The sequence below is a fragment of the Tuber melanosporum genome, assembly GCF_000151645.1.
Source record: "Tuber melanosporum whole genome shotgun sequence assembly, scaffold_105, strain Mel28".
In the NCBI taxonomy this organism is placed as follows: Eukaryota; Fungi; Ascomycota; class Pezizomycetes; order Pezizales; family Tuberaceae; genus Tuber; species Tuber melanosporum.
The window spans coordinates 300816-313096 of NW_003298761.1; the positions used below are offsets into that span (position 1 = coordinate 300816).

At 49.1% G+C, this 12281-nt stretch overlaps 2 protein-coding genes; both read left to right on the forward strand.

The window, feature by feature from the left end:
• Positions 1-1843: 1843 nt before the first annotated feature.
• GSTUM_00000164001 (uncharacterized protein) lies at positions 1844-7942 on the forward strand (the record flags this gene model as incomplete). XM_002835380.2 has 3 exons in its annotated part: positions 1844-3985; positions 4055-6467; positions 6521-7942. Exons 1-3 carry the CDS (start codon positions 2190-2192, stop codon positions 7940-7942), a joined length of 5631 nt encoding a protein of 1876 aa, XP_002835426.1. The 5' UTR covers positions 1844-2189.
• A 2907-nt stretch (positions 7943-10849) lies between these two features.
• Positions 10850-11641, forward strand: GSTUM_00000165001 (uncharacterized protein). XM_002835381.2 has 3 exons: positions 10850-10961; positions 11019-11261; positions 11325-11641. The coding sequence occupies exons 2-3, from the start codon at positions 11126-11128 to the stop codon at positions 11390-11392; spliced, it is 204 nt and encodes a 67-aa protein (XP_002835427.1). The 5' UTR covers positions 10850-10961; positions 11019-11125; the 3' UTR covers positions 11393-11641.
• Positions 11642-12281: the final 640 nt, after the last annotated feature.

Genomic DNA, 12281 nt, shown 5'->3' on the forward strand with positions numbered 1-12281 from the left:
ACCGTATTGGCCTTCAAGTTATGGTGGACGAGGAGTGTGGAGGGGTGGGATCAGGGCCGATTGATTGATGATAGTGGAGCGCGGTGCTGGTATGGTAAGGGGGGGGGGCTACGACCTTCAAAGTATCATCTTGGATTGCAGGATCGGTCATACATTGATTGACTTGCGTACCTTCCAATCGAAGCTGGTATATCATAGATGAGATGGAAGCATGAACGTGAAGTCCAAATACAATACTGTGCCGTCCTATATTACATCTAGAATGCCCCATCTTGCTATCGACCGCTGACTTCATCCACTACGACAAACTGCCAATCAATATTCGATGCGGAGCGCTTTTTATTCTATTTGCCCACCCGCTCACCAACCACCACCACCATCACCATAACCATCACCATCACCATCACCACTACTACCATTACCATCACCATCACACCGCTCAAATCCGCCTAAGTCTAGTTAGGGACAACTCCGCTCCTTAGTCTTTTTACTTTTATCTCGTTTTTTTTGCCCTTTCCCACTCTTGCCCCATTATATGGACGGTATACGAGTACTAGTACTGTACTTGTACAATCGGTAAGCTAGACTACCGCTAGGCTATCGATGGATAGATCCCAAAAATTTGACAATACGCATTCCCAATTGGCTCGGTTCCACACCCGTGAAACTTGTTCCGAAAGGAAAATACTCGAGTAACCCATCCACATCCCGTGTTTGCGCTTTGGGCATGTTTGGGTAGGGAAGGGGTGGAAACTTTGGTTTGGAGATTTGGGGGTGGAGGGAGCGGGGATGGAGGGAAGGACAAGACAAGACAGGCAGGGCAGCACGGTACTTGTACGGGTGGGACAGGATTGGCGGTGCATGGGGATTCTACGAGTACAGTAATAATTGTCGGGGTGTTAGAGAAATTATGGTTAAGTTCACTGGTAGGGGCCGTTGATTGTCGAGGCGGTTGCTTGTCTGTTTTCGGCCATTTGGCTGCTCGTTGTGGCAATGAGGGGGGTTTTTTTTTTTGGGCTGGTTCGAGATTGGATGATACAGTACGGGTATTTGCCTTTGAATTAATATTACGCGATCGGGAGGAAGTTCAGGTATGATATGCCAACCTTGTGTGTTTTACCGGTACTGCGACTGTGCCTTGATCCAAGGGTCGAGGGGTGAGATTTTATGGGGGGCATTTTGACACTTTATTCTGATTGCTTTTTTGTGGGAGGGAGAGAATTGCCTTTCCTTTTTTGTCCTGTTCGACAAGACTTTTGGAACTGACTACCCTAGTGGACCAGTCAGCCTACCGGTACCGTATCTCTCAGCCGTCTGAGCCTCACCAAAGGGGAGGGAGGAAAAAAAAAAGGAAAGTAAGGGGACAGGAGAAAGAAGCATACAGTACTCGTACCCGTACTTGAGCAGATCAGGGAAGGAGGGGGGCAGCTTGCTTCTGGTACTTTGCCTATCATACCTTGTTGGAGCGCTGTAACTGCTCTCCCGCTATGATATCTTGCTTTTCCTTCTCTTCTCTTCCACACGCACCATCCTATCAATTTCAATCATTACGTTGTGGTTTTGCCCTCTCAGGAGTGTGTGCAATTGAAAGGTATGATGATAGTCTACTACTCGCAACCTGAAGGGCTTTCCTTTCTCCCTCCCTCTCGCTCTGCGACCCCCCCCCCTTCTTCAGCTTCACCACTCTCCCTTTCGGACCGTGTTTTCTCCTCGGATTCTCTTTTTCTTTTTCCCTCTTTCCCTTTCTTCAATCTACAGCACAGGACTTATCTCCTCCTCTGCTGTGGGCGAAGCCATTCCTTTTATCTTCGCGGTATTGCGCTACTGAGCTGCTACGGTATCATACCGTTACCATATCATTCCGCACCGTAGTGCTCCTTTCAGGGGGTTTTCCTTTTTTTTTTTACCTCTCAACCTCCTCGTCTTACTTCAGTTCGAAACCTTCTTCCCCCCTTTGCTCGATAATAACAATCCGTCTGTGCAGTTATCATAATCCTTCAGCCCACCCAAGCAGTGACGCCTGCTGCGGGTGCCCGTTTTTCCCCACTCCCCATCGCGCGTCAGCTCCAACCCCCAATTGACCTGCCAGGGAAATTCTGCCCATCAAAAATTCATTGTCGTAATACCAATAAACCCTTACACCTCGTTCGTTTGTTCGTTAGTTCGTTCGTTGTCATTCGTTCGTTCCAATGCCTTGGATTCCCCTAGCTCGCATAGCTTTCGCGATAGCAACACACCCCTTCAACCCTACGTCACGGGATGATCTCCCCCTAGAACTTGGCGACGAGCTTTACATTATCGAATCTTGCAATGATGGTCAATGGTTCCGTGGATACCTTGTTGCGCCTCCATCGCTGCTGGCCGGTCTCACCAGTACTAAGGGTGCTACCCTCGAAGCTCGTGTGTTTTCGGGTATCTTTCCAGCCGCGTGCGTCGATATCAAGGAGTACTTGAGTACGGAGGTGCCACTACTGCCCGAGGATTCCGTGGAGGGCAGAGACTACGATCACGACGGCAATGAGGTACCCAACCGACAGGAGAGCGCGGTGGTCAACGGGAATCATTTGTTATCTCAGCATGGGGACTCGAATGGTGTGAACGGTCTCTCCCGGTACAGCGCTGACTCAAATGGACGTCGGCCAAAATCCAGTGGTAATGGTAATAGTAATGGTCGGGTTGCCCGGACAAAGTCCTCGCGTTCCAAGAAGAATCGCCGCTCGATGGCGATTACTCCCCCGCCTAGGCACCCCGGCGGGGGTGGTCATAATCGCCCGCGACCGGCCGCCCCAGTGCCCATGTTGAAGGTCGGTGACGAGTCGTCTTCGTTCGAATCGGAACCTCTGGTGGATGAGATTGCCTCCTGTCTTAGGGAGTGGCATGCGGCGAATCTTCACGAGTTGCTGCTAAACAGCGAGTATCCACTTCTTGACGAGATCTCTTCCCTGGTACACCAGCTCGACCTGTCTCGGCGGCGGTTGCTACATAGTGTTCTGACAAAGGCGGAATTGGTGGCCACCAGGGAGAGCACGGTTTGGGCGCTCGTCAGGGGGAATAGGCTACTCTCCCGGGAGATCATTGTTCGGGATCCTAACTCTGGGAGGATACTGACAGGAGATGACTCTAGTGTTGATATCACTACCTTGCAGTCGCAGATGTCGTTGTTAGAATACCCGCCTACTCCTTCTCAGGATGGAATAACACTGCATCACTTATTGATGGAGCATAAGGCTTTTGTTGGAATGGCGAATGAACCGGTTACGCTCGTATTTTACCTGTCTACCAAACAAAATATACCCATTTCGGAATCATTCACAGTATCTCTCAACGCGCAGGGAACACCGTTGGATTCAAATAATTTGGGCAAGATGCAGACGCTCTTCACCGACCTTTCTTCCCGGGATGCTATGGAGGACATGTTTTTGGTTGTTAGAGTTTATTCCACCATGTCGGTTGCTCCCGGCCCGGCTACTTCACCCGGCAAGGGCCACCATGCAGCACCTTCGGAAACCACGTTTGGAACTATCAAGCATTCAGCCATGAATGGAGCTACGTTACCCGCTAGAGGCGAGCAGAGGACCAAAGGGAGGGTGAGTGTATTGTTTAGTCCAAGGCCGAAGACATCAGGAAACGAGGACTCACCGACCGAATCGCGTGCAAACGATGAGAATCTTCCCCCCCATCCTGTCCCTCCACTACCAAACTCACCGATGGTCGCGACACACAATGCGCGACAGATGCCCCAGCGAGTGACGTTCCAGAGAGCGCTAGGAGTGGGGGTTCTCGATGTTGGGAGGTTTGTAAGGCAGGACCAAGCCATCGAGCAGGCTATAAGGATATTCGCTCCGGCGGGAATGGGGTCGGCAGCCGGTAGCACGGAGAAGAGCTATGGGGGCTCAGTTGGGGAAAAGGGCGGCGGAAAGCCTGGAGACGGCGAGGATTGGGACAGGCTGATTAGAGATGTTATTGAGTCCCGAACAGGGAAATTGTCGGTTCCCGAGGCGCTGGGGGTGGAGTCCTTGTGTGATGATCAGCCTGCTGATATGCGATTGCATAGTGAGAAATCACCAAAGGCGGATCGCCTCCATCTTTATCTTCGTCCATTTACATCTCCTGATGCGGACTCACTGATTAAGGCTACGCCCACTTTGTTGCACAATATCAATTGTGCACAGAAGATTGGCTTTTCTGGAGCGCCAACAAAGCCCAGGTCTGATATATACATTACTCTTGGGAACCCGATCTTGCCAAGACACGCATTATTACTTCATCCGAAGTTGGGTTCCTGTGCTCTTCCGGCGTCGTCGCATTTCAATTCTCTTCAGATATCGCTCGAAGTCCGGAGGCCGAACGGGGAGAGGATTAAGGATTGTATATTTTCGGCTTCAAACATCCCGGGAGTAACCGTTTGGAAATCCGTTGTTGTCGCCAGGGACGAATCGTGGAATCAAACCATTAGGCTTGCTTTGGATGAGGAGGACGTTCCCAGTGCTCACTTGTTCATGGTTCTCTCGGGTGTCCCGCATGCGCCTACCGCCTTGGCGTGGTTACCGCTATGGGATAAGGGAGCTTTCTTGAGGGATGGGGATTACTCACTGTTGTTGCACAAGTATGACGAGTGGACATCTTCGCCGATATCAACTGTTTCAGGGAATGGTAATGGATATCTGAATCAGCCTTGGATGCCTGGGGGTGAAGGATGGGCGGCGGCATTGTCAATGGGGGGCACGGCTGCCACGATAAAGGTTAAAACCTACCTGTGCAGTACTAAGTTTTCTCAAAACGATGTTTTGCTATCACTATTGCAGTGGAAGAATATGAAGGAGTCTGAATTGATTGCATTGCTAAAGAAGGTTGTATTCGTTCCTGAGATGGAGGTCGTTAAACTGCTCCGGGAGGTTTTCGATGCCCTGTTTGGGATATTGGTCGAGTATGCCAAAAAGACGGAGATGGAGGATCTGGTTTTTATCGCGCTCGTCACCGTTCTTGGGATCGTCTATGATCGGAGATTCCATTTGGAGCCTATTGTGGATGTTTATGCTGAGAAGCATTTCGATTATCCGTTCGCTGCATCGTGTCTATTGCGGTCTTTCACTCGATTATTACAGGATCCCACCAATACCGAGAGCTCAAGAAGACTGCGGTCTACATTTAAGGTTGGACGACACATTTTCCAGTTTATCGCTAAGGCAAGGGAGCAGCAGATTGTGAAGGAGGCGACTATCGGGCTAAATGGCGGCAGCGGCGGGAATCAGACGTTCACGAAGGATCTTCAGGTTATATTCAAGCTGCTGGAGAACCTCATGCGGAATGGTGCTGCTATGCTGGTAGGCAGTCAGACGCTTGCTGTGCAGCATTTCCATACTTGGTTGCCCGAGATGGCGGGGCTGGTTACTCGGGAGCAGATATTATTAGTTGCTATTGACTTTATGGATGCTTGCTCGGATGTTAAGGGGAAGCTAGTTCTTTACAAGTTGGTCCTGATTATCAATTACTCGCGGAGTTCGCTATTTTCTCAGCCGGAGGACCGACGGGCTTTGACGCTGAACACTGTGCGGTGGTTAGCCCCACATTGGGGGAAGACTGATGATGTAACTGGACAATGGAGGGACCAAGTTCGGCTCTGCTGCAGTGTTCTCGCCGCTCAGGTTGAAGAGCTTGGGGAGGAGGTATCAGAGTATATTCCCAAAATTGTTGATTCCTATCGCGCGATTCAGGCTACTGGAAGACGTGAAAGGGAGACCTTTTCCTTACTATTCCCCCGTACTTATCCTTTCCCCACCAAAAACATACCCGGGCGACCGGTATTCGATGAGGCGCTGATAGAACTGGCCGCTATCTTGGCTGCGGTATCGAGCATTCCTACTGGATTACATCTAGATCTTAGCGAAGAGGACTTGGCAAAGTTTCTAATGGACGACCTACAGGTCCATATGAGCATTCTCTCGTGTGACGCTTTCCCGCAGTCATGGTTGAGTGTGCATATCTATCAGCACAAGTCAACAATGCGGACCTTGGAGACGTTGGCAGGAATTTTGGTGGATTCGTTTCTGCCGGACCCGGATGATGCAGAGAAGTTCAACACGGAGCTTTGGCAAGCTTTCTTCACGACATTGCTGATGCTTGTTGGGTCGGAGGCTCTGGCATTGGAAACCTTTCCGGAGCAGAAGAGACGGGCGGTGTGGAAAGTCGCCGGGGATGTCAGGGAGCAAGGAGCGGATCTACTGAGAAGAACATGGGAGGCTATTGGCTGGGAGACTGGTAGTGAGGATAAGAGGAGGTTTGGCATTGAGAAGATGGGTGGGTATCAAGTGCAATACGTGCCTGGATTGGTGGCGCCTATTGTTGAGCTCTGCTTGAGCGTGCACGAGGGGCTGAGGAGTGTGGCGGTGGAGGTGCTGCAGACGATGGTGGTGAGCGAATGGACGTTGAGTCAGGACTTGAGTGTTATTCAAGCAGAAATGATTGATGTATGTGCCTTTCGATTCTATAAAGTGGTATCGGTGCTAATGAATTATCGTAGAGCCTGGATCGACTTTTCAAGTCAAAGAAACTTACAGAAAGCATTACTCAGAAACTTTTTATCGCTGACTTGATTGAGCTCTTCGAGCCGCTGTCGTTGATTCCTAATGACCCCCTTACGGTCAAGGTTCGGGACCTGTTACATACCATTGATAAGTTTCTGGATCTGTTGGTTGCTGTTCACAATACGCCGTTGGGAGAAGCGTATCATATTATGGATACCCTCCGATTAATGGAATTCCTGAAGGATATGCGAAAGGAAGATATGTTTATTCGCTATGTTCATCAACTTGTTAGTGTTCAACTAGAGTCTCAGAATTACGTCGAGGCGGGCCTGGCATTACAACTTCACGCGGACCTGTATCCATGGGATATGAGTGAGAGGGTCTCGGCCTTAATCGACCCACCATTCCCGAACCAGACGGCATTCGAAAGGAGAGAAGCTCTATTCCTGGAAATGATAAAATTATTTGAGGACGGCAAGAGCTGGGAGAACGCGTTGGATACGTATAAGGAACTGGCGCACCAGTATGAGAATGTAGTATTTGATTATGCGAAGCTGGGTAAATGTCATCGAGCTATGGCAAAGATTCACGAAGATATTCTCAATGGCGACAAGTTAAGTCCCCAGTTCTTCCGGGTGGCGTACTTGGGTATGGGATTCCCGATCGGTCTGCGGGATCGCCAGTTTATTGTTCAGGGTAACCACTGGGAGAAACTCGCGCAGTTTTCGGACAGGATCCAACAGCAACACCCCGCAGCCAAGATTGTCGCTTCTGGCGAGATTGATAGTGTTGAGGGACAGTTTATCCATATTACTGCTGTCGAGCCTGAACATGATGTTATGCATCCTGTTTTCCAGAAGACCAAGGTTTCCCCGAATACGAGGTCGTTTTTGCTGCAGAAGCAGCCAAGATCCTTTTTTTCCTCGAGGCCATTGCCCGGGAATGATGCGGGGCGACCTTCATCTTGGTGGAGCGAGAAGACGGTATACAGCACGGCTGAGCGATTCCCAACTATTCTGCGGAGATCTGAGATCCTGAGTATTTCTACCGTGACGGTTAGTCCTGTTGAGAATGCAATTGAAGCGGTCACTGCGAAGACTGGAGAATTGTCGCTACTCGAGAAACGATATGCTGATATGAAAGGCGGAGATGGACATGATTTGAACCCGCTAAGTATGAGTCTTACCGGAGCTGTGGATTCGCCCGTCAATGGTGGGGTTGGAGGGTATAGAGAATTGGTTAACGATGAGAGGGTTGCAATTGAGCTGCGGAATGCTTTGAAGACGGCGATACTGGATTACGTCTTTGTGTTGAAGAAATGTCTTGCTGTTCATGGTCAACTGGTAGCCAATCCGTTGAGGCCTATGCACGATAATATGATGCGACGTATGTTTCTCTTTTTTCTTGATCGATATTAAACTAACAATGGGATAGTCTTTGAAAATAACTACACTGCTGAGATAGCTGCACTCGCTCTAATCGCTGTTCCACCACCTATCCCTATCAGCCCTGGCCAATGGAGAACACCACTTTGTTCCCCATCAACCCCAACCCCGCTACCGAAGCCAATAGACACCACCCGACCGACCCCTCTCGTTGGTAGTAGAGTGGCTAACACAGCTCCCTCGATAGCCGAAGACGCAGCAAGCGTCGTCGGTAGCACTCGCGGCCGTCTAGCAAACATGATCTTTGGCGCGAACACAAACCACGCGAAAGACGGAATCCTGACCAGCATAACGGCAACGGCAACGGCAACGGCAACTACAACCGCAACCACAACCGCAACCACAACCGCAACCACAAACAATCATAACCATCACCGAAAAGAATCTTTCCAGCCTCTCCCCGCGCCACCTAAAACCTCCTCCTCACGTTCCCACAGCGGAAGCGTATCAACCACCAGCAGAACAGCAAGCACCTCCCGCAGCCGCTCAAGAAGTAAATCCCTTGGTCGACGTCGCAATGATTCCGAATCACATCCCCCACCACCCATTCCGCCAATGGACAATTACCATGAAGAGGTTACCAAGAGTCGGGTGAGTACTAGTAGCGGTCGCCCGCCGGGGAGTAGCGGTAGTGGGATTGTGAACTCCATGGAGAGGGGCGTTGGAAGCGTCCGAAAGCGGTTCTCAATGTTGAAGCTTGGCAAAAAGCAGAGTCGGTCTTCAGTTAAGGATGGAGGGAGTGATAGGGGAGGTGATAGGGGACATGGACATGCTGGGTGGGTGGGCGATTCGAGGAGAAGCGAGGTTTCGAGTGTTGCTGAGGAGTAGAAGAAGGTGGGCTTACTCGGAAAGGTGTTTTTTGCTTTTACTTTTGTTTTGTCTTGTTTGTCTTGCGCTCAGAGATATCGTTATCGTTAAGGGCCGGTATTGGGGTTTTTCATCTGGTTTATACTTGTCTCCTTTTCACCATTTCCCGCGCACCGCGCTTCACCGTCTTTCTCATTTTCTCTGCTTTGCTTTTCTTGTTTGTGTCTTTATATCTGCGGGGCGAATTGCGGGGGGGCGACTTTTTTATTTTATTTATTTATACTATATCCACTCTTAGGCTACTTTATCCACTTCATAGTGTATTTTATCTTTCACTTCTTACCTTTTATTCTTTTTGCCAAAGCACTTATTTTCCCATTATTACTGCTACTACTACCACTAACGCTCTGCTTGGTGTTCACGCACCTGTTCCTTTTGTCCCTTGTTTTGTTTTGTTTTTATTTCGGACTTGCTGGGCGCAAAATTTATATTCGTTTCTTTTGTTCCTTTTCCTTATTTTTTTTTCCTTCCCCGGTTTTGTTGGTTCGGTGGTTTGGTTGAATGGGTGGGGCGTATGTAGCTACAGTAGTTGGTCTTTATATGCACATATATAAAGCCTATCAACTCATGTACAGTACCCGTCCCCGGTGCTCAGCCCAGCCTTTACCCGCTCATTCTACACTTAAAGTCCGAATCCTAGCGCATCCCACAGACCCACCATCCTCTGGGTATTATGTTTATGCTAGGCGCCCGTGCAATAATACTCGAGGAGTACTGCACGTCCAAACCTCAATTCACAACCCCCACCCTCAAACAACCCTACAACAACCCTAAACCTCAGAACAGCAACCCCCAGCCAAGGCCCCCACACCCGAGAACGCAGGGGCAAGGTATCGAGTGTGGTATGATATCATAGCATATCATATATCATGCAAGTGGACCCCACACACAAGAGATATAATATTATTATCATAATAATATTATTATAGAAAAAATACGAGTCCCTAGACACCGTAGGGCATCGGCAAAAAAGGGAAACCACGTATGACGTCGTCGTCCCGGCTACGGGCAAGAATTCCCTTGCGGAGAATCACACCGTGCAGCATAAATGGAGGGGATAGAGTAGGGCGATGTTGAAGTTCAGTTATCACACTCCTGCACGGCCCACGGACAGAGAGGGGATACCGGTAATCGGTATTGTAGACTGAGCGAAGGAAGGGTAAGTAGTGTGAGACCTGGTGCGACCGATGATAAATACTTCAGTAAGGCAGCTGGAACTTTCGAGTTGCTCGATGGGGTATGATAGAGGTTTTTTTTTTTGGCAAGGGGGTCGATCGATCGTGAGGTATGGTATGATATAAATTTAAGTGCTGTTTTCACTTGTGCTGTGTGCTGTGCTGGATAACTTTAGCACGGTATGCATGATATGATACCATATTTGACGGAATTTTTTTTAATTACCATAACCACACATGCTACCGGTATTGGTGGGATATTAAAAGTGGGGGGGGGGGGGGAGGTGGGCTTTGGAGTTACCAGGCATGATACAATAACTTATTGCGATAACCTTCTGCTCGCAAGGTGGGTTGAGTCGAACCTTTTAATTTTATGTGGCGCTTGTTAATTGAGGTATCGTATCATATGGTTGGACGGACGGACATTCGGGTTCACTTGTTGAAGTAGTGGAGCGAAGGCGCGTGTCGTGGGAAGTGAGGAGGGATTCTTTATCTAGAGACGGGGGAAGAGGGGGGGGACTGGGCCTCGTGATGAGTGGTTTTTATGATACAAATAACTTCACTCCTTGTAATTTAGGTGGTCGGTGAGATGTGGTGGTGCTCCAGGAACCTGATGTCTTTGTTAATCGCTACTACTAGTATCTATCATGCAAATATTATAACTTTAATAGCACCTCGGGTCATAATATGAGTAGCGTGCCAGTAGAAAGTTAAGATAGAAGAAGTTTGTAGATGTCTTGGCGAAGCCTTCCAAGAACTATTAACCTAAACTCCAACCTAAGGTTTTGGCAAAGTGCTGTTCGTGTTACTAACGTAGATTTACCCGGCACACCGGCAACGCCACGACGCACCACAAAGAATGTGATATCATAATATTATGATGATACCGGTAGCCTGGCGGAGAGTTGGCGGTTAGGAATTTAGGTTTTGCCATGTGGTATACAATACAAGTATGGGTTGGTGGGTAACGTTGTGAATATGGTGAACCTAAGAATTGGGGATTTTAGGTATCGTCCTGTCGCGGGTGGTGGGGCAGGTAGAGGGGTGGGCTAAATCGCTCAACTTCAGGAGGGAAGGGAGGAAGGATAAATAGGGGGTTCCATCTGGGTCGGGGATGATGTTGGAATTCGGCAGCATTAGCAGCAGCAGCAGCAGCAGCAACAGCGACTATTCTTATGGAACGGTTGGGGTAATAGCAGTTTGTTTGCTGGTGGTGAAAGAGGAGGATTGGTACTATAGGAGGGGAGTGGGTGAGTAGTATATGATGAGTGAGTTTGATGTTCGTGGGGAGGGGACTGACTCTTGGATTCTAGACGACTCTTGGATTCTAGACGGCGGTATAATACGATATGCACCAGACAGATGCAAATACGAAACATAAATCAAAACCTCGTTCGACACCGACACCGCCAACAATAACTACAACTACAGCAATGCGGGATCATTACCGTTATCAGAGATCACCGGGTGCTCATCATATACATTCTCTCCTCCGACCACCGTCATCAGTGGTCATTTGCAACAAGCGATTTACGCAATATTACTCCTCCTACACATTGATTCCCATAGCTAACCCTTTCGTAGCAGATATTGCTCCTTTTTCTTTTCACTCTTCCTCTTCTCCCACATAGCAATGTTCACTGGAGTTCCCTTTGGAAGTTTCTGATTTGCACTGTATGGTTGTGCATATAGACGGTTAGCTGCTCCTGTTCTATTTGCATTTGAGCGGGGTTGGGTGGTGAGCGCTGACGGGTGTTTGGGGATGTAGTCGGCAGTGGTGCGGGTGTTGAATCAGGGATCGAAGTGGAGGGAGTGGAGAAGGTGGGGGAGGTGTGGGGGGATTGAAAGGGCGTTCGGTCAGGGGGAGGACACATATGGTCGAGGGGAAGGCGTACCACAAAGTTTTCGAGTCGCAAGAGGGGGGTTTCAAAGGAGATGTTTGGTCAAAAGGGGGATATCACAGATGAATTTGTGCTCCTGTACTGTTCATGGGTTTTCGTTTGTTAAGTGGGGTAGGTCTGGCTGTTGGAGTGGAATGCGAGCGAGAGATTATGATTGATTGAGAGAGTGGGGCTGCGTAGTGACGTTGTGTGACAGATAGGAGGGGGAGGGGGTGGAGCTACTTGATGCTTTGAGTAACTGGCAGGATTGTTTTTGTTGAATTTTTGTTGTTTTGTTTTGGGGTCTGGAATTACATTTGTGGCGATGTGGTAATCCCCTCGCTCGATAGAATAGAATCGAGAATCTGAAATGGAATGAATTGTTCTGGA

Bases quoted from the DNA above. Each gene is read 5' to 3' on its own strand.
- GSTUM_00000165001 (XM_002835381.2), top strand. From the start codon at position 11,126: ATGATGTTGGAATTCGGCAGCATTAGCAGCAGCAGCAGCAGCAGCAAC. The intron at 11,262-11,324 runs GTGAGTAGTATA...CTTGGATTCTAG, and splicing joins GTACTATAGGAGGGGAGTGG to ACGACTCTTGGATTCTAGAC.